Below are 20,420 nucleotides of genomic sequence, written 5' to 3'. Positions count from 1 at the left end.
CTCTAAGGCATTCGGGCTTGAACCTGTGAGATCAAAGCTACAGCCCTTCCTGCATCACCGCCGTTCTCCCTGCCCTGTCCTGCCCCTCAAGCTCCAGTTTTTTCCGTCTGCCCTGCGTCACTCCCAGTCATCCTGAGGGAAAGCAGGATGAGCCAACGTCAAGCTAGAGAGGACGAGAAACAACACACCCGGATGTTGCTTTAAAAATGAAATACACGTATGAGTAGGGCGTTGCAAGGTATATATTTTTGTAAATTCTTACTGTTGAATTTAAAACCTATGGTGAGTTCTGTTTAATAAGGCTATGTATCCTGACCATTTTATTGCAAATGTACACATATTTATATCACAAAAGGAACATTTAACCCCCTTTCTATCATAACCACGCAGCCTTACTCTGTACCCCTTTATTTGGTGTATCAGCAACACTTCTGTTCATATATAAAGCAGCATTTGCCTGTGGTGAGATCTCTACCATTCTGTGGCAAATCAAAGTAGTGCTGACACATTTGAATGACAGGATTCAACAGTCAAGTAAGAATGCCAAGCACTGGTTCAGCTTCTCAAATGTGAGGATTGGCTGCTTATTCCAGTTTGAAGTCACTGTCAGTGCCCTACCCTTACATTTCAGACCTGGCTGGTTAGTTGAAGATTTTTATCTGGACTCCAGGAGACAGAGATGAGAAATAGTCAACAGATTATTTGATAATGAAAATAATCATTAGTTGTGGCCCTAGATTTCTCGATTTAAAATATTTAGAGAGATGGCAGGCAGTTGAAAATACATTGAAATCTTCTGCTGTTGTTTTTCTATCTTTTAAACTTTTGAAGGGCATTTTAAGTGGCTTCCTGTATTGTCGTGCCTGCGTCTGTGTGGCTTGACGGAGCTCTGTGCTGGGATATGAGGGTGGTGCTGATGTGAGCAGGGTGACAGGGGCGTCGCTCTCTGTCACACATGGGCATGCTGTTGACTCCACAGGGCGCATGTGGGTGTTGATGTGATACTGCATCCCGCTGTGTCCAATAAATCAGCAGTGACAGACTTGCTGTTCGCCTTTTATGCTGCTGACACAGGGTGTTACTTTTCAGCAGAGTCCATACACATTGTCAGAGATGCGCCATCTGTTGGTGATGCCCAGAGCCAGAGAGCAGCACAGACCCCCTGGTAGTCCTTACTGTGTGGTGGTTACTGAGCTGTATTCACAATGAACACAGCTAAGCACAGCAGAGTGCATTATTTTACTGAACCAGTGGTTTCATGCCTGGTAGAGACACGGAGGGTTTTACCAGTAAATTTACCCACGATTGTCATGCTGATAGTAAAATAATGAAATGCATTTTCTCAGTAGTACTGCTTGTGATATTAGCTAATAAAACAGTTCACTGGTTTAAAGAATTATTTATAATATGAATGTTAAATTCTTTTTTTTTTGCATAAGTTACGTTTTAAGTGGATATTTGAGGATATCTATTTGTTGTATTGTTGGATTATTTAAATGTTAAACCCCACATATTTCAAGCTCAGACTAAAATCTTTTATTCATTTATGAACATGCTTTTACTCAACAGTGACTGCTGGGCCTACAGACACTGGTGAAAACACTCAAGGAACAGCAAAAATTCTGTAATTTTTTCAATTGTACTTGTTGATTAATAATATAGGCATTGTATGTATAGATATATTTACTGTTATGATAATCATTTCAGAATCTCAGATCAGTATTGTTTTAGCATTATGAGCAATAGAAATTTTATGTTAAATAACTGAAGAAGCACAGGTTTGAGGCGCAGACACGAGGACCATTAAAGCTACAGAACTAGAAAAATGTAGTCACAGATTCCACACATTATACGCTCAGATTCATCATCATTTAAAATGTTTACACTGCACGAAATTTGTGAGTGAGCAAACGTGATTTTCAAGATTAGTTTTGTCCACTTTACTACTCGTAGTGCTTTAACTCACATGCTGAGTACCCTGGTGTAGATTTTGATGATGTTATTGCAACATGTGCCTTAGGGGGGCACTCTTGAGCTGAATTTGAACCCCAGACTTTTGATGCATGTTTTCACAGTAAAATCTTTTACGTGTACAGTCCCTTCTCATTTCTGAACCAGTCTACTTCAGCAGCTGATATGACCCTGTTTGGACCATAATCACCAGCAGTATGAAATGACTGAGACAGGCTGATATCATATATTAGGGTAGCACAATGGATCATTTTTATTGATTATCAACATCCTGATGTGAAAATATATCTCAAAACATATTAATTACACTCTTGATGGCTTTCTCAACAGTGTTAATGCAATAAAGTGTCTGAGTGAGCAGCCTTCAAGACATTCTGCGTGTTTCTAAAGTCCTCAGTATGCTCAGGCAAGACTGTTCTCATGGCAGCAGCATTTTCAGGACTTAGGAGTCTTTGTCTGGCCATCAACAAAAGCCTTCGGATTACTGGTGAGGCAGGCTCACAGTACAGCTGCATGCGTGTATGGGCAGGTCAGTGGAATGACTGGAGCTCTGGTGGGCTAAGTGCTCGAAAAAATGCTGTTTGGTGAGATTGCAGATTAGGAGGGAGGGAGGAGGGGAGTGGGACAGGTGCTGACTCCATGGGGGGAAACAAAAGCCACACTTCACTTTCTTCATGGATCAGGGGGAAATCAAAAAAGTTGTGCCAAAAAAAAAGTGATTTATGACCAAAGTGGTGGGTTTTTTTGTTACCTTGTATAAAAGGAAGTGCTGGAAAAAAAGCAAAAGCTCAGTTGCTGTAACCAATGGACCCTGTGGTACTGTTACATTTAGCAACTGTTCACCTCCACTTTCTACCTTTTGGGCAGGTCTACCTGTGAGCAGCCTGCAGGACAATAACAACACTGAGTCAGTGAGGGACAGCTTTTGATTGGTCCCCTCAGCAGCCAATCTGAATGCAGGGAAAGAGTCACAGCCACAGCTCCTGTCTGCACTCACCTGATACGTTACCTGGCTGAGCTCAGACCCAGCATCTCATTACCTTTCCAATACAATCTATAACCGAGGCTCATTGTGTCCTGTAAGCTCCAGCAGTCAAGGTGTCCCTCTATTTTTGCCTCCACTCAGACAAAGGCACAGAGTCATGGCTGTGGCAAATTTCCAGTACATTACTCGGATGAGCAGTGGCTTCAAGGTCTACATTTTAGAAGGTAAGCTTGATTATTGCTTTTGTCTTGATGCCTCATGTTGCTTAAAGAGTATGAAGACTTGTAACACCTTGATCAGTGGAATTAACTCTCTGCTTTGGTCATGTTTTAATATTTTAGTCTTGTAGTTAGAGTATATATTACCTTATATCATGACAACCTCATATAATATTTGTGTGCATTACTGTGGCACTCAGCTTTGTTCTGTGCATGACATTTATGTAAATATCAAATGGTAACTTTCAGATGTGTATGACAATCAAATAGAAGATACACAGGAACAAGATTCTTTTTGAATTTGTTAGGTGTGTTTTAATTACCTGTGATGAGAAGAAATTAATATGCCGATTTCAAATTTTGAGAATAATGAACTCTATGAGTGCTTACTGGCTCTCAAAGTCCTCAAGATTGAACTAAGATATTGTAAATTGTGTTGTCACTCTCAAACTGTTGAATCTGCATAAACCCTGATTAAACACACCAAACGGAAGGTCAGGGAGCTTATTCCCTCCATAATAAGGAAGAAATATCCATGCCCGAGGCATTAGAAAATCAGCATAGGTGTGGTTATACATGCCCCCCCTCCCCTTCCTCCACAATGGCACTCTGTGTGAAGGAGTCGCTCACAGGTGTTTGAGTGTTTAGTAGGAAATGCGGATTGGAGCAAGCACTGAGCACCTAGGGTGTGAAGACACTGTGAACAACTTTTTTTTTTGTCTCACTATGCAAACAGATAATCACCCATTGTTTGATTTCACTAGATCAGTAGATGTTGTTGTGGCTGGGTATTTTTTTCTTTCAAAGCACTGAATGACTGATTTGAATATAGTTGAAGGAGTTTTGAAGGACTTCTGCTGTCTCATCAGTGTGGATTTCCAAGTGTTAACTGAGCATACAGTCAAAACAATGGGCCATAGAAAACACTGAAATTGTGTGAACAATTATGCTGCCATTACATTTTCAGACAATGCTGGTGTTTTGACTGTATGCATGACTGTTTTGAACATTTGAGCATGCTCATGAGAGGCAAGAGCCCCAAGAGCAAACCTGATTTACATATATATTACTCCTGTTGCCTGGACTGCAAATTAATAAGTATTTATTAAGTATTAAGTATTTATTTAAAAAAAACATTGATCATTTTGTGAGTTCAACTTACACTGCACATTTCACTTATTAAACACATTAATGACATCATCAGCTTCTTGTTGATGTGTTCCAACTTGTGTAATTACTAAAATCCAGTGTGTCTGTGTTCACCTTTCATAAAAGGGTGCAGCCTAAATTGGGGTCTTCAAAGACTAAAAGCCATTAAATGTGTGGCGCTCCATCATAAAAAAAAAAAAAAGTGACTGTGCCCTTTTGAGTATGTGATTGGGCCAAATGCCAGCATTATGCAGAAAAACAACATTTACCGTTAGCACTGAATCAGCTGTGTAGTGTTGTAATCCTCACTGATCAGGTAGATCAAGTTCTACCACTTAACGGAGTTTACAATTAACGGTGACAAAAAAACGTTCAAACGTTTTCCCACGAATGTCAGTCATGCAGGTCGATGTCATGGATCAAAACAAGCAGTTACTCATCGCTGATGTGTAAACCACCATTACCCATGTAGTGAAATCATTTGATCATTTGATCTTTTATCCTCTTACTACTGTATTCTTTGTTCTAGCAAAAATGCCACAGCACCGGTGGCATGATTGTATTCTTTAAAAGCCTACTTTTCTTATTCAACACTTTGATTTTGTTTTACAGGTCAGTCTCACCTCAGAAGCGAAGACAGATACAGACATATCACAAATGACCGGGCTCGAGCCCCAACAGTGTATCCAATCAAGCGCAAGCGCAGCCATGAGAGAGGTCTAACTTTGGAGGAAAGGTAAAACTGTTTTATTCATGCTCCCAATTATAATTCAATATTAAACAATGTGAATGATAAATTCAAATTCTGTCACAGTAATATGACATTTTCTGATGAATGCTTATTTCAGACGAGAACGGGCACTGAGCAGAAGCAGCGGTAAAGCTGCCCAGAGAACAGCTCCAGCATCAACTCCAACACCAGCACCAGCACCAGCACCAGCGGTGTTTAACAGCCCACAAAGTCCCACATCTACCTGGAGTCCAACACCCAGTCCCACCAGCCCTATGCCCACCCATGTGTACTACACACCAGTCATGGATGAACCCCTTGCCCTCATCAAGAAACCAAGAAAGGAGCCTGAAAACAAAGAGGACAAGACTAGAAGCACTGCTACTAATCAAATCCAGGTAAATCATCAGAAAAAACAGGGGCTACTTCTGTCTCCAGACAGTTAAAGTTCATTTCATCTAAGATCAATGATGTTTGCGATATCATAACTTATGGAAAGTGGTAGCACTGTACAGTATGTCCCTTTGTAGTGTCAGTGTAGCTCCAGGCTATTCACAGCAATGGTACATCTCCCATGTAGTCAGTGAATCCAACTGCACAGACATTCTACTTCCAAGAGTGTATACAGGCCTAAGCTTGTCCGAGCTATGCAATCCAGCCGGATTCAGGAAGAAAATGTCAGCAATGGAGGGAGGAATGCCATCAACAAGACCAAACAGACTGCTCTCTCTGACCTGTTTATGCCACTACACTGGGAGTGATCTGACTTTCATGGACAAACCCAACCAGTTTAATGAGTGTTTAAATCACTTCATTTTCAAATTGAACTTTATACACTATTTCGTGTGAAGTGCACATTCAGGTTCAGGAGATTTTAAAACAGTAATACAACTTTTGGAGGATGAAGAGAAAAGCAAAGCAGAGTTACAATGTTATAAATGCAGAAATTAAAGCCATTATTCTGTCTTTTTGTTTAATTAATGACTCATCTCTCTTTTTTTTTTCAGATGCGTCCCTCTGTGATCACTTGTGTCTCCTCATCAAGAAACCCCTCCTGCAGATCTGAGGTCCACAGGAGCCACTCATCAGGTCAGTCTCACACCTGTGAATGAGCTCATCCACCACAGGGTCACTCCCTAATCGTTACACATGCATCATAATGTAGCTATCTGCATTCATATACTGACTCACTGAAGGCTCAGCATGAAGGTGTGTATTTGACGTTTGTCATGCATCCTTTCTATTCCAGTGATTTCCAAAAGCAATTACGACCATGTCGTTGAGGAACATTTCCAGAGGAGCCTCGGGGTGAATTACCAGAGAGCCCGTGCCCAGCAGCTCTCCATCAGCGTGTCTGTGGATGACCACTTTGCCAAGGCCTTGGGAGACAAGTGGCTGCAGATCAAATCCAAGTCTTCTTCCTGTTCTTCCACCCCTCCCAGCAGTCCAAGTGTTACTCACTCTCCCACGTACAGCCACAGCCCAATTCTGTCCCGCAAAGAATCCACCAGCAGCTCATCGCCAACCTCCAGCCGCTGGTCTGTCAATTAAAGCAGAAAATGACCTCTGATCCCAGAGGAAAATGGACTTTGTGACTTTTAACATTTCACTGCGTGCAGCTCTGCTTGTCGAGCAAGTGTTGAGAGGGCAGATTTAGGAGTGATGTCAGACTGGACCACTGTGTGTCCAAATATAAGACGCACGGACGCAGACAAATGTAGCATGAATTGGGACGTCCTTGTTTTGTTACATTTCTTTACTCTGCTTGCCGATAGCCTCTGAATACCTGAGATAGATGGTGGTATGGGATGATTGAAAAATCAGCCAAAATATTCCTTTACATTTCTTTGATTTTGTGTCATTCTTTCACTGCCACAATTTCATTGTATTATATTTATATTCTGATACACCTGGGTGCCTTATGGTCTACCTGACTAGCCTATCTGCTGTATATTATTGTGCTTTTAAGTTGTACACAAAACAAAGACCTTGAAACCTTTTGAAAAAAGTTTTGAAAAAATAAAAAATCTTTAAAGAATCAGTAATGTTTTTGTGTCTTCTTGTGTCATTTGTAAAAGCACAAATGTGTAGTGGTAAACATTGGACTACAAATGAAAAACTTCATGACTTTTGTAAGAATTTATTCATTAATTAAACTCTTTTTGAACATGAGGGTTGTGAACTCATAGACACCTTGTAAAACAGGGCAGGGTGCTGTACCAGACAATCTAATTTGAGTTGAGTCAGTGTACGTCTACAACACGTCCGGTGCATACATGGCACTTCACACTAAGAGTTGTTGCCACATGCTGAGTGGGAATTAAATGGATGTATGAGCAACACATTCAGGACTTTTTCCTGTAAGTTTGAGGGAATGTTGGGTGCATGTTCCAGCAGGCACCAGCCCTGACATTCCTGTCTCCTGAGAAAATGACTCTGTAAGATCCTACAGATCCTGTTTGGCAAGGGATAGGAGGGAGGGAAGAGGGGAAGGAAGGGTTGGGCTAATGTAGGCCTGAGCATGAGAACCAGTCGTACTCTTCAGTTACTTATTTGCATGTCCTATCTTGTCTAACTTTAAATATGATAGGCAACATTTAAAAAAATTCCAAAGCTTATGTCTTTGAAATTATAGGGTTGGTCGTTATTTCAATTTTAAAGAAGTGGGAAATAACCTGAGTGTCGTGACAAGTTGAACGTGTTAGAAATCAGGGACCAGAGGGAGGGAAAATGTGAACTGAATATGTTTTAATATTAAAATTGTAAAGTTAAACAATTAAATATGCGTGAGCTAATGTCAGTGGATGGTTGGAGTAAATACATCTTTACAAGCTCTCTTAAAATCCACTGTACAGTTCACATCAAACAAATTATTGACATTAATTCTGCTGCAAGTTCAAACAGCAGCAACTAGTGACTGAACTGCTGATTATTACCTTTTCCCCATTAAGTGTTGAAACTGGTATTTCCACATAGAGTATATTCATTAGCCAGTGTAACCTGAACATGGGCATTGATGCCATCTAGAGGCCCTCGGGTAAACCTCAAACAGCAGGCATTGTCAGTGACAAATGGTCTCATATTGCACGATGAACAGCATAAACAACTAAAAGGAGTTCTGCGGGTAAACTTGTTGTTGAGTAAGAGATCATGCTTGACAGAAAGACCCTCTAAAACTAAAGAGAGAGACAAATTACTTTGCTCAGCTTACCACTAGGAGGTGACTCCACAAGTTATTGCACCTGCACATCAGCCTCAATCCTCGTCACATATTATTTGACCAAACTGTTTAATAAGAGTTTGAATATGGATTATATTTCTCATGCTTTAAGTCAAATTAGGTGTGTAAAAAGTAACAAAACTTTCATTTCAGGACAATATTATTAAATACCAATATGTCTACTTATTATCAATTTGATACATTGACCACAGTAATACACACTATTTACAGTAGAAGGTAGTTGAAAGGTGTTCGGTCACTGTCAGCTTTTTAGCACTGTTGTTTAATGTTCAGCACAGCTAAGCTGTAAATAGCATTTTGAAATATACTCTACAAGTGGCCATGAGAATGTTAAAAGATAAAAATTCTCATGCTGCTGCAAAACAAATGCACATTGTAGTTCAGGAGAACAGTAACACATAATTACAATACAGCAGAAAACAACGTTTAACTCGCTTTAACTCCAACAGTAGCAATTACTGTAAGTATACAGTATATCACAATACAGAACATCAACCAAGCCTTCTGGGAAACTGTTTCTGGTCTGTCAAAAGTTTGATCACTATCAACAAATCAAGAAGCATTTAGTAAATAATCAAAATACGGCTTTAATCTTATGAGAACATGATTGCACAGAATGGCTGATGTGTATCTATTGTGAGTCATTTTCAAAGTTCTTGCTCAACCTCTTTTTATTTAAACGATCTCAGATAATTATCTGAGATGTTTGTTTAAACACAATCCCAAACTGGCAGCTACTATTAACCTGCCGTACTGAGTCAATAAGGTTTTCAGGTCCTTTATAAAAAGCTTTGTTGCTTATTCCTACTTGTTCCACTAGTGTGGAATGTCTGTTTTGCAGTTGGATTTCATGTAGCCTCAACAGGAATATTTTAATAGACACTCTTACAAACATTGCATGCACAACAATGTATATTTGAAATATTCTTTTGTTATGTTAAACCAAGTGCAAGCCCTTAAAACTGAATGAGCACAGTCTGGGATTTAGTACAAGCTGAATATTGTTCCATCAACACCAGTTCATCAACATGACCTATAAGTAACATGTTTGTTTTGGCACTGACTGTACACATTGATGCCTTTTTACATTATCTGAAGCACATATAAATAGTTCAAGCAGATAATAAGTGTTTTCACTGCTTCCTCCAACAGTCTTATTTCTTTTCAGTGGAACTGTGACTCACTTTCCATTTGCAGTGGTCACATGCTTGAGCGAGGTCAAAATATTCCACACAGGTGGCATTTATTCATGAGCACAGATTGACTTCTCAGATGCCACAGATCCAAACGACATCATCCAACAGGTACCAAATAAATGAGTAATGAAGAGGAACTTATCAGCAGATTTGGAGGCACTGTACCATTTCAGAAAAGAGTGGATTCTGCTGACGTTCAAGGCGGACTGACACTGTAATGGAATTTCTCAGTAAAAAGGCAGTTCAATGCGGATAACAGGTTGATCAGTAACACAGATTGTGACTGCTGCCTCTCATTCTGCTTAGTTTACTCACACTACAGGTCACTTTCCATACCATTCAGTTCAGTGTGATCATATTGTGGCAGAATACATTTTCCTTTGGTGGGAATTCTTTAACATTGATACCCTTAAATTAAGTGATAGACTGTCAAAGAGGAAGAGGGAAAGGGCCTTTTAAACAAGACTTAAAAAGATTGGAACACAAAGTAGTAGAAAAATGGAGAGACTATCCCTTTCTTGTAACATATATGAAATATTAAATTTGGCCAGTGGGTGGCACCAGAGGAAAGGCCCTGTTGTTGCCTAGATAACAGGATAATGCTCCAGTCATTTTACGACTCAGTTAGTTAGACTCAGCTGCACTCTGCCAGATCTGCATTATGAGATGAAGTTGTACAGTGTCTGCCTCATTTGTACCTACAAAAATACGCCAAACTATAAAAAGGATGCTGGAACACTATGAAAATATTACACTTAATACATGATATAATAAACCTGATCACCAAAACGCACTGTAAGTAGAAAAGGTCTTTAGAAAAAAAAAGTTGTAAGATATTTATATATTTTGACTTTCTTAGAGTAAACAATAGACATTTTATATTTCTCCATAGTGAATAAAAACATTTAATTTGGGGATTTCAGGCTCACAGACAGTAAAGCAACTTAATCAAAGACAACTGTAATTATGTATCCCTGTCACCAAACAGGCTAAACATTAGCTTTCGGCGGCAGCAGTCCCATGACCGGACTGGAAAGGCGTGTACTCAGCCAGCTCAATAAATAAAGCGTACTTCAGCACCCTCCAAACATTGCAGGCAGCAGGACTCCCCTCCCCTGACAGCCACTGAAAACATCATTCTCAGTTTGTACACAGTTTGTTAAGGCTGGTTTTCTCCTGATAAAAGGACACACAAACTGCAGTGGAGCAAAACACTCAGTGGAAAACTCTAACTTTGGTCTCACATGTGAGTACAAACTATTTTTCTTCTATTTTCATTTTCTCTCATTTCTTTTTTTTCTGTATTGTTGGTCCTTTTGAGTTGTGTAAGAACAGCTAAAGAGATTAACATACCGCTGTTTTTTTATTCTGATGGTCAGTTTCTTCATAAATACTGACTGCTGACAGTCCTGAATAGGCCAATTATTCACAGCTCTAGAGTCCTTTTTTGAAGTTTTAAGTGGATTTATTTGTGATTCCACTATGCCACTGGAATTTATAGGGGCTACTATTATTATGTAACTCTCACAGGGTGCCTGTTGAATGCTACACCAACACATGTAGACAGTCAGGTAACACTTCACTTTAAATGAGCAGTATATAAGCTACAAGTACATATATGAACATTTTAAAGTGTTTATTAATGTACAGTATTTTAAACAGTCATAACTTGTCCTATGAAGACTTATTTTATATAATTACAACCGTGTTATATTTTATTGTCATTCATTATCTATTTATATACCAGCATCCATTTATGGATACTTTATGAGGAGTTAACATTGGTGACAACTACGTTAGTAAATACTTGAAAAGACCTATCAGCTTACAACCACATTGAAGTGTGTTATAAATATGTATTAAATGTCTCTATACTCTATACTGCTTATAAATGCCAAATAGGGGTGTTAAAATTAAGTGTTACTGACAGTTGTAAAGAAAAATAACTACTATTGACGCTAAAAGCAGTGGCTTAATTGTTCCAAATCCGATTTAAACACCCCAGGAGATTGAACATACCAAAAGTGCTCTGAAGTTACTAAAAAGTCACTGCTGTTCTACAGCTGTTTTCCATATGAGCCCCTTCATTGTAACATAAAACTGACAAGAGGGGAAGGAAAAATATACATAATAATGATACTTCACAGTTACTGTATAACCTTAAAATATAACCCTTAAAATATGATTGTATTTGGGAGGTAGTAATGCTTATAAAAACCATTTATCAGACCTACACCGCATCATTCATGAAGGTATTCAGAGTTGTTTGTTGTTATGGAAAATATTAAATGAAATATTAAATTCAAGCACACTCTGAGCTGCATTACTGTGTTAAGACACTGACTCCAAGTCATGTTATGATTAACTCGGCTGTCTGTAGCCACCTGCACAGACAGATAACTCGAGAGTAATGTTATGCTCTAACAAGTTTATGCCAAACTTTATTGTCCCTCACACCCATTATGACATTCTTCCTCAGCACTTCATCATAACCACTTCCCTCTGTCACAGCTTACTAAATCATGCCTGCACGACAACATAATGCATGTCGTTGGTCTTGTCAGCTAGTTTCGGGCTTGTTAATATATAGCTCAGTTTAGCCTTTGTTTATGTATTGTTAGCAGTTATTAACTACTAACTCATGTATGTCTCTTTCTTGCAGTGTGTATCATCAGAGGCTCGCCATCAAAATGGATGTGATTCTCATCTCTATACACTCTCATTTTTTGACAAAGCCTGCAGACAAACAATGCATACCCAGATAGCAATAAATTTTGATTTCTTCCCAATTTTAGAACTGAACTAAGGGGTGACAAAGAATATATTTTTATCCATTAATCATTTCCTCAGAGGGACAAATTTATTTATTAACACATATTACCTCATTAATCATTGTCAAACCCCAATACACTGGCTTGTTTTCACTTTGATTGAAACTTAAATTAAATTGAAAGTAACCCGACAATGTATTCAACTACACTAGCAACCCTCGCCACCGCCACTACTGTGGCTCTGGCCTCTCAGTCTGACATGTCATCTTACTTGTGGCTGTTAGTGTTAGGCTTCATCATTGCCTTCATCCTGGCTTTCTCTGTGGGGGCCAATGATGTGGCCAACTCCTTCGGTACAGCGGTGGGCTCAGGGGTGGTCACCTTACGGCAGGCCTGCATCCTGGCCACTATCTTTGAGACTGTAGGCTCAGTGCTGCTGGGAGCCAAAGTCAGCGAGACCATCCGAAAGGGCATCATTGATGTCCAGATGTACAACGGCTCTGAACACATCCTGATGGCCGGATCAATAAGTGCAATGTTTGGTAAGTACTCAAATACATATGTTTCACTGAAATGCCTTCTTAACTTGCTTGAATGTTGCCATTCAAATAAACCAAGGAAGACATTTTACTCGCAATTTTTTCAGAATTTGAAGGCCTTTTTACTCTTTTGTATGACAGGCTCTGCTGTGTGGCAGCTAGCTGCGTCATTCCTGAAGCTCCCCATTTCTGGAACCCACTGTATTGTTGGAGCCACAATTGGTTTCTCCATGGTAGCCAGAGGTCACCAAGGGGTCAAATGGATGGAGCTACTCCGCATCGGTGAATATACTTTGTTTTTCCCCTACATAAGTATCTGTCAAATCTGAAATACAAGTCTAGCTAAAAACAATGTTCTCAAATGTCTTTTGTTATCCAAAGTGGCATCCTGGTTCCTGTCACCTGTACTGTCCGGCATCATGTCAGCAATTCTCTTCTATTTTGTTCGCAAATTTATTCTGAACAAGGTAAGCCATTTAGCCAGTTAATAAGAGTAATTTGAACTTGTTAGTGGTATTATAAGTATTAAGATCCTTTACATAAATAAAGTGCCGATACCACTATATAAAATACTTAAATCAAAAGTCCTGCATTCAAAATGATACTTCAGTATAAGTACAGAAGGACTATTAGCAAAGTATAGTTTAAGTATCTCATTCTGCAAAAAAATGTCTCCATTGACAGATATATTACATTATTTGATCTTTAATGCCAATATATCAATGCTTCAGCAGCATTTTACTGCTGCAGTTTTTGGAGGTGGAGATTTTAATTAATTTTTACACTGTTAGGTAGTTCAGACCAGTGGAGTAGTGTATGGAAATACCCAAGTACAATAATACACTGATTTCCACAGACTGACCCTGTACCAAACGGCCTCAGAGCACTTCCTATCTTCTACGCCATCACTATGGGCATCAACCTCTTCTCCATCATGTTTACAGGAGCACCAAGTGAGTCCCACATTCACACATTCTACACCCCTGCTTCTTTTAACTCTCGCTTACCGCACTGCACTAACACAGCAGCTGTTGAAATCCCTGGAGCAAGATGAGGTCTGAATAAATGTGTCACTGGAGGCACAGAGGAGAGTTGATGACATTCTTCTTAGGACAAAAGCAGGTGACAAAAATAAGGAGGAATTTCATTAATATTTAAACACATCAGATAATTCTTGATTCATCAACCTGAATTTTTTACTACTGTGGTATTTCTGTCCAGTTATTTGCTGCCTTTAAGCTAATACCAATAATGAAAAAGCCAAATACTAATTAAAAACAGTATAACAGAAGATAAAAGCAAGAAAACATACCAAGAATATAATAAAAAAAAAGTCTGAGAAAGATACAATTATTAAATGGACAATTTCCACTCCTTTTGTTTCATTTGCAGGATTGAACTTATCGAGAAGTCAACTGGCCTGGGCCCTTTACTGAAGGCTGCAGGCCGGTGTGTGTGGGTCAAGGAATATAACACACCATAATACCTGCTATGCAAAAATACAGAAGAATGCACTTCTCACACTGATGCAGGCTCCCATCACACATTGTTTTCTACACACATGCACATATTCTCTGACACAGTGTTACAGAAAACCTTTATTTTTTGCATCATATTAAAAATGACACTTTCTACATACGCACTTCAACTGTGTATGTAGTTAATAATATTTGCAGCCTCATGCATGTTAAAGATGGGGTATTCCCATACAGCCACTGCTTTTACTGTGTGGCCCTTTATTTGTAGTTAACCTGCCATTGTCTACAAAGGAAAACAGGTAAGTTTTGTCAGTAAGGAAATATTTAATATTGTCATACTAACCTATCTAAAGTTGTAAATTATAAATTACTTTATAAAGTTAGAGACAAAGACCAACAACAGTTTAGATATTCTGTGTTCTGTGAGGACAGTGATGTAACTCGAAGTGCCTGTAACAGAGTGTACTGTATGTATTTTATCAATGGGCCACAAGCCTGGTCTCCTCCTCACTATCTGATTAGAGGACTGTGTACTTTCGCTGATACTGTAAAATTTGAAGCAATCACATGACCACAACTCACGAGACATGAAGGGGCGTGGCTACCTTGGAAAAATGATCATGTTTTTTTTTTTTAGTTTTCTTGGAACATTTAAATGATATGATAACAATTATTAGGAATGTATAGGTACTAACAGTTTTTTCTCACTAGTGTCAAAGGACCAAACAGCATCAGTTGTGAGTTAAAGAAGCAGTTAAGCTTCTGTTTCTCCTTATCTGAGACAGAGTTTTTTTTTTCTCGTGTCCCTGTCTTGTGTGCATAGTGCTGGGTTTTGACAGAGTGCCATGGTGGGGTACACTGTGCATTTCGCTGGGCTGTGCCTGCATCACAGGTTTGGTTGTTTGGTTTGTTGTCTGTCCACGCCTCAAGAAGAAAATCAAACGTGAGTAAATCTCCAGACATTTTAGGACTTCCATTCACAAATGCATTATAAATGAGATTAAACTGCTCATTGTTCACACAAATACAGTTCTTTTGATTGAACAAGTTAGAAAGTAAAAGAAATATATATATATACATATGGTGGATATTACATTTTGGAGTGTCATTTTTACTCATTGTTAAAGTGAGTATGCCACATGAGCTTGTAGATAGTAGTCCTTGTCTACATTGTGTCATATTTGATCATGATCAGTAAGCTCAGTTGAACACTGCCCTGTACTTAAGGAGAAACGGCTGCTGTTCCCTGTGAAACTCCACTAATGGAGAAAAAGTCCAGCACACCTGTGCTAGAAGAGCAGCCCTCGATATCCCACGAACCTCAACCCCAGACCCCTCCAGCAGACAGTCAGAAGGTGGCTTTCAAACTTGGAGGCTCAGATGAGGCTGATTTGGACAACAATGACATGGAAACCAAAGACTTTGATATCAGTAATGGTGAGAAAGAAATTCCAAGTTATACTTTACCTCAGTTTCTAAATGTCAAAATATTTCCCTCAATGGATATATTCATGGAGATATAACCAGAGGTAACTCTCAATAAGTTCCCCAATTGAATTACCATAGATTATTATTGTCATAGGGCTGAATGGCACTGTTGGCCCCATGATGATCACGGATCCTCACAGCGGACGGTCCCACACGATCCACAAAGATTCTGGCCTTTACAAAGACCTGCTACACAAGCTTCACAAGGCCAAAGTTGGTGACTGCATTGGTGACAGTGACACAGAAGAACGGCCCATACGGAGAAACAACAGCTACACCTCATACACCATGGCCATCTATGGCATTCAAGGAGATCCTAAAAACAAGGACCTGGATAGCGGGCTGCAGAGAAGATCAAGGGTGGACAGTTACAGCAGCTACAGCTCAGCAATAACCAGTGGGAGTTCAGTCCATGACGCGAGTGTGACGCAGGAAGCTGGCGGGGACCTTGCTCAGGAGGAGGATGAGCTGGAGGTCGACCAACCAGCTGTTTCCTTGCTCTTCCAGTTCCTCCAGATCCTCACGGCGTGCTTTGGTTCCTTTGCTCATGGAGGGAATGATGTCAGGTAGGTGAGAGTGGTATCCTCTGTGGAATGTGTGTATGCACATTCATTCAGAAGATTTACACAACTTATTTCTATCACCAGCAATGCAATTGGTCCACTGGTGGCTCTTTGGCTTCTGTATGAGAGCGGCTCTGTGGTGTCCAATGCGCCCACACCAATCTGGTTGCTTCTGTATGGCGGAGTGGGCATCTGTGCCGGGCTGTGGGTATGGGGCCGAAGGGTGATCGAGACCTTGGGCAAAGACCTTACCCCCATTACACCCTCTAGGTATGCCATATATCTTTATCCTATAACAACTTAAATTCTGATATAGTCAAAGCATAACATATTTTCTTCCAATTTAGTGGATTCAGCATCGAGCTAGCTTCAGCAATCACAGTTGTTGTGGCATCAAATGTTGGTCTTCCTGTCAGCACAACACACTGCAAGGTAATGACACTCAAAAGCCTGAAACATCAACCCAAATAGATGACAGTCAAAAGTAGGTTCAGCTGTTGATGAACTCTCATATTATGTGAACAGGTAGGATCTGTGGTGGCTGTGGGATGGCTGCGCTCCAGGAAATCAGTTGACTGGCGTCTGTTTAGGAACATCTTCATCGCCTGGTTCGTTACAGTTCCCATCTCCGGGCTGATCAGTGCTGCCATCATGGCTGTCTTCATAAATGTCGGTCTGTGAGCGTCACACTGTCCAGCTAGTCTGTCAGCACACTGTTACTTCAATCGATGGACCACTACCAACAGTTATTTTTTGACTGGCTGAGAAAACTGTGCTAATAAATATGTTCAGTTTGTTTTCTGTTAATGATGTTTATCATGTCATTTAATGCCATTTCAAGGTCAAGTCAATGACGAAATGTCCATGAGCAATGTAACACTGTTCAGATATCCAGAAGTTCTGTGATATTGTATATCCCTATGAATATTTGTACAAAAGCAAAATATTTCAAAAATCAAATAATTAAATTTTGATTAAAAAAGAAGAAATTTCAACAGCTATATTCTATGTTTTACTATTTGGCTAATGAAAAAAGGAGTTGCCTGATTTGAAGGGATTTCAATGTATTTTACTCACTCTTAAATATTTTCAACAGCATCTTATCTTAGTATGTTTGCATGCAGAAAGACGGGTTAATAAAATTTAAAAAACACCATCTTAAGTGTTTTTGTTTGACAGTATGACATTGATTTAACAAATACAATTGCTGACAGAGACAGAGCATATTGTAAGTGAAACAACAAACACACACATATAGCCTCCTTATCTCACATTATCATCAGAATCAGGTTTATTGCCAAGTAGATTTGCACATACAAGCAGTTTGCCTTAGTATTGTGGTGCATAACAGTCAAAATATACAGTAATCAGTAATCAAATTAAGTAATCATTAATATAAAAAAGAAATTTACAGTAAAATATATAAAATATATTCTAAGTGAAAAGAGCTGTTCTAAGTTTAAAGTCTAAACTGAAGAGAATGAAATGAAACGTACAAAATATTGACCAGCAATGTGTAAATGTTCATAGTGTAAACAGTATTATGCAGTGTGCAAGTAATAATAATATAAGTTTGCATTAATGTAATGCGCCATGTTAGATCACAGATCACATATGTGCAAATATAAGATTATGAGATTTTACATTAATATAACGTGTAATGTCTATGGGGAGGATAGAGTCCATGTCAGTGGAGGTCTCGGACCTTGTTGATGACGCCACCTGCAGTCAGAAAAAAACTGTTGCTGTGGTGTGAGGTTTTGGTCTTGATAGATCGCATCTTGCTGGAGGAGAGTGTTTAAAAAAGTTTATGTCTGGGATGGTAGGGGTCGGCCATGATCTTTCCTGCTTGCCTGAGTGTCCTGGAGGTGTGCGGGTCCTGGTGGGACAGCAGGCTCTCCCAGCAGCTGCTGGGATGATCGTGTTGAAGGCGAAGCTGAAGGCCACAAACAGGATCCTGGAGTAGATTCCTGAAGAGTTCAGGTGTTGGAGGATGAAGTGGAGGGCCATGTTGACTGCGTCGTCTACAGACCTGTTGGCTCTGTAGGCAAACTGCAGGGGGTCCAGGAGTGGGTCTGTGATGAATTTGAAGTGGAAGAGCACCAGGTGCTCAAAGGACTTTATTACCACAGAAATAAGGGCAACGGGTAGTCGTCAAGTCTTGTGATTCTTAGTTTTTTGGGGACTGGGATGATGGTGGAGGATTTGAAGCAGGCTGGCACGTGGCATGTCTTCAGTGAGGTGTTAAAGATGTCTGTGAACACCGGAGACAGCTGGTCAGCACAATGCTTCAGGGTGGAGAGAGAGACAGAGTCTGGTCTGACATCTTTAGGTGGGTTCTGTTTCTTAAACAGCCTGTTTACGTCCCTCTCCAGGATGGAGAGAGTCGTTGTTGTGGATGGGGCCTCTGAGATATTAAAGAATATTTAGAGAATCACTGAAAACTGCACACTGCATATGAGGTTATACAAGAAAAAGAACAAAAACCCTGTAAAGTTCATGCATGTGGTCATAAGAGGCTGTAAAATGGAGAGAGATGATGAACTTATATACATTACCACAAATCCTCCATTTTTCCAGTGGCGCTGTCCTAAGGGTTCTAAGACAACTTGTCCTCAGCATCATCAGGTAACCAAGGTCTTTGCAGCTGGTTGCACTAAACTGAAATAAACATGCATTCATTGTGTGGACAAGTACACAAGTATTTAACTTTCTCATGAGAGGGTTCACATACCGGTGTTTTCTCAATCTTTTCTTCTCATTTTGTCACTTTTTTCTCTTCTACTCAACCCTAACTTTTTTCCCATCACCACAAAGTAAACTGATACACAATCAAACAGAACACAATCAAAACAATACATCAAAAAATACAGTTTTACAAATACAGAATTATAACACAAAAATGAAGTCAAGGCAACTTAAAAGAAGAAATGCAATGAAAGAAAAAGAAGAAATCCAACACCGCATGGGTGTCATATCACATCTTTACCTGGAACAACACCAACATTTAAATCCAGTATTTACACAAACTGTGCCCAGATTTCAGAAACAGAACTACAAATATGGCCCCACTGTTCTGTAATTTGTTGTGTGAGCTGTATGCTACATCCACTGTGGATATACTGGATTTAGAATATCAGCAGACTTATCCGCTTTCGAATCAGTGTACCCACTAGAAAGAAAAACAGACTCAGATCATTTCATCAGATCTTTTTTTTTTGCCTTATTTGACAGTTGAAAGTCTTGAAGGAGAGACGGGAACATTTACGTTTTGCGGTTGTGTGTGTTTTTGATTTTTTTTATCTCATCAGCATGGTGTTTTTTCTAAATTTTATTTTTTCTATCAATTAATGTGCAGTATTGTGTTTTTGTGTTCCGTAAAAAATGCAAATCATTCTAACTCACAATAACATCCAGTGATTCACCCACCAAATGTCTTTCCTTGCTACCTACCTTACTTATTCACACTGACAGGTTTTAATAGCTGGTTCCAAGTTAAAAATATAAAGGTCTGTAAAGCTCAAAGTCTTATCAATGTCATATTAAATCTTTTATCTCTTGTTTTTTTAATTAGCAAAGAACAACGTATTTAGCTTGATGGCAGATAACTAATCTAGTTTTTGTTATAGATCTTTTAGAATAAAGTGTATGTAAGATATTTCTTTGTTTCTGTGCAGCTGGTTTTAACACCCTGTTTGGTCAATGAAATGTCAGTTTTAAATGTCAGTTTTTGAGTTTAAGTTCCTTAATATATTTTATAACTTGTGACGACCCCTCCGCTCCACTAGGTGCTCCTGCGTTCCGTTTGCTGGTTTCCTTTTGTCTTGCAGGATCCAGGGCAGGGCGGAGGATCGTCATCGCCATCATGAGCCACACCTGGGCCCGGTGTGGTCATGACTATAAAGCTTGGCCTCCTACAGAGTTTCTCTCTCCTCCTTCATCACGCCTCTTCCATTCCGAGCGCAGCATGGCACGGCTGTTTTGTTTTTTTGTTTGCCAACACGCACACATCCACACATCCACACATGCCTACATTACTGATTACTGACTTCCACGTTTTTCCGTACTCATTTATCATTTTGTAAATAAAC

At 39.5% G+C, this 20,420-nt stretch overlaps 2 protein-coding genes across 3 annotated transcripts; both read left to right on the top strand.

The window, feature by feature from the left end:
• The first annotated feature begins 167 nt into the window (after positions 1-167).
• On the top strand, positions 168-7,029 carry vgll4l (vestigial like 4 like). 2 transcript variants are annotated; one of them, XM_042420194.1, is made up of 6 exons: positions 168-238; positions 2,839-3,180; positions 4,936-5,059; positions 5,172-5,451; positions 6,061-6,142; positions 6,303-7,029. In XM_042420194.1, exons 2-6 carry the CDS (start codon positions 3,114-3,116, stop codon positions 6,602-6,604), a joined length of 855 nt encoding a protein of 284 aa, XP_042276128.1. In that variant the 5' UTR covers positions 168-238; positions 2,839-3,113; the 3' UTR covers positions 6,605-7,029. The 2 variants fall into 2 exon arrangements, with proteins under 2 accessions (XP_042276128.1, XP_042276127.1); XM_042420193.1 differs by lacking the exon at positions 168-238 and adding an exon at positions 2,281-2,500.
• A 3,089-nt stretch (positions 7,030-10,118) lies between these two features.
• On the top strand, positions 10,119-17,475 carry slc20a1a (solute carrier family 20 member 1a). Its single transcript, XM_042421523.1, has 12 exons — positions 10,119-10,285; positions 10,479-10,736; positions 12,153-12,803; positions 12,942-13,082; positions 13,182-13,267; positions 13,657-13,753; positions 15,102-15,221; positions 15,506-15,715; positions 15,861-16,332; positions 16,414-16,599; positions 16,677-16,761; positions 16,855-17,475. The coding sequence occupies exons 3-12, from the start codon at positions 12,455-12,457 to the stop codon at positions 17,008-17,010; spliced, it is 1,902 nt and encodes a 633-aa protein (XP_042277457.1). The 5' UTR covers positions 10,119-10,285; positions 10,479-10,736; positions 12,153-12,454; the 3' UTR covers positions 17,011-17,475.
• The last annotated feature ends 2,945 nt before the right edge of the window (positions 17,476-20,420 follow it).

This window comes from Thunnus maccoyii, chromosome 9, assembly GCF_910596095.1.
Source record: "Thunnus maccoyii chromosome 9, fThuMac1.1, whole genome shotgun sequence".
NCBI lineage: Eukaryota > Metazoa > Chordata > Actinopteri > Scombriformes > Scombridae > Thunnus > Thunnus maccoyii.
The sequence above is the reverse complement of the archived record's forward strand: the minus strand, read 5'-3'. Positions and strand labels throughout refer to the sequence as shown.

Coding starts and splice junctions, on each gene's coding strand:
- vgll4l (XM_042420194.1), top strand. CDS start 3,114: ATGGCTGTGGCAAATTTCCAGTACATTACTCGGATGAGCAGTGGCTTC. Junction 3,181..4,935: donor CAAGGTCTACATTTTAGAAG/GTAAGCTTGATT, acceptor TTTGTTTTACAG/GTCAGTCTCACCTCAGAAGC. Junction 5,452..6,060: donor CTGCTACTAATCAAATCCAG/GTAAATCATCAG, acceptor TTTTTTTTTCAG/ATGCGTCCCTCTGTGATCAC.
- slc20a1a (XM_042421523.1), top strand. CDS start 12,455: ATGTATTCAACTACACTAGCAACCCTCGCCACCGCCACTACTGTGGCT. Junction 13,083..13,181: donor GATGGAGCTACTCCGCATCG/GTGAATATACTT, acceptor TGTTATCCAAAG/TGGCATCCTGGTTCCTGTCA. Junction 13,268..13,656: donor GCAAATTTATTCTGAACAAG/GTAAGCCATTTA, acceptor TGATTTCCACAG/ACTGACCCTGTACCAAACGG.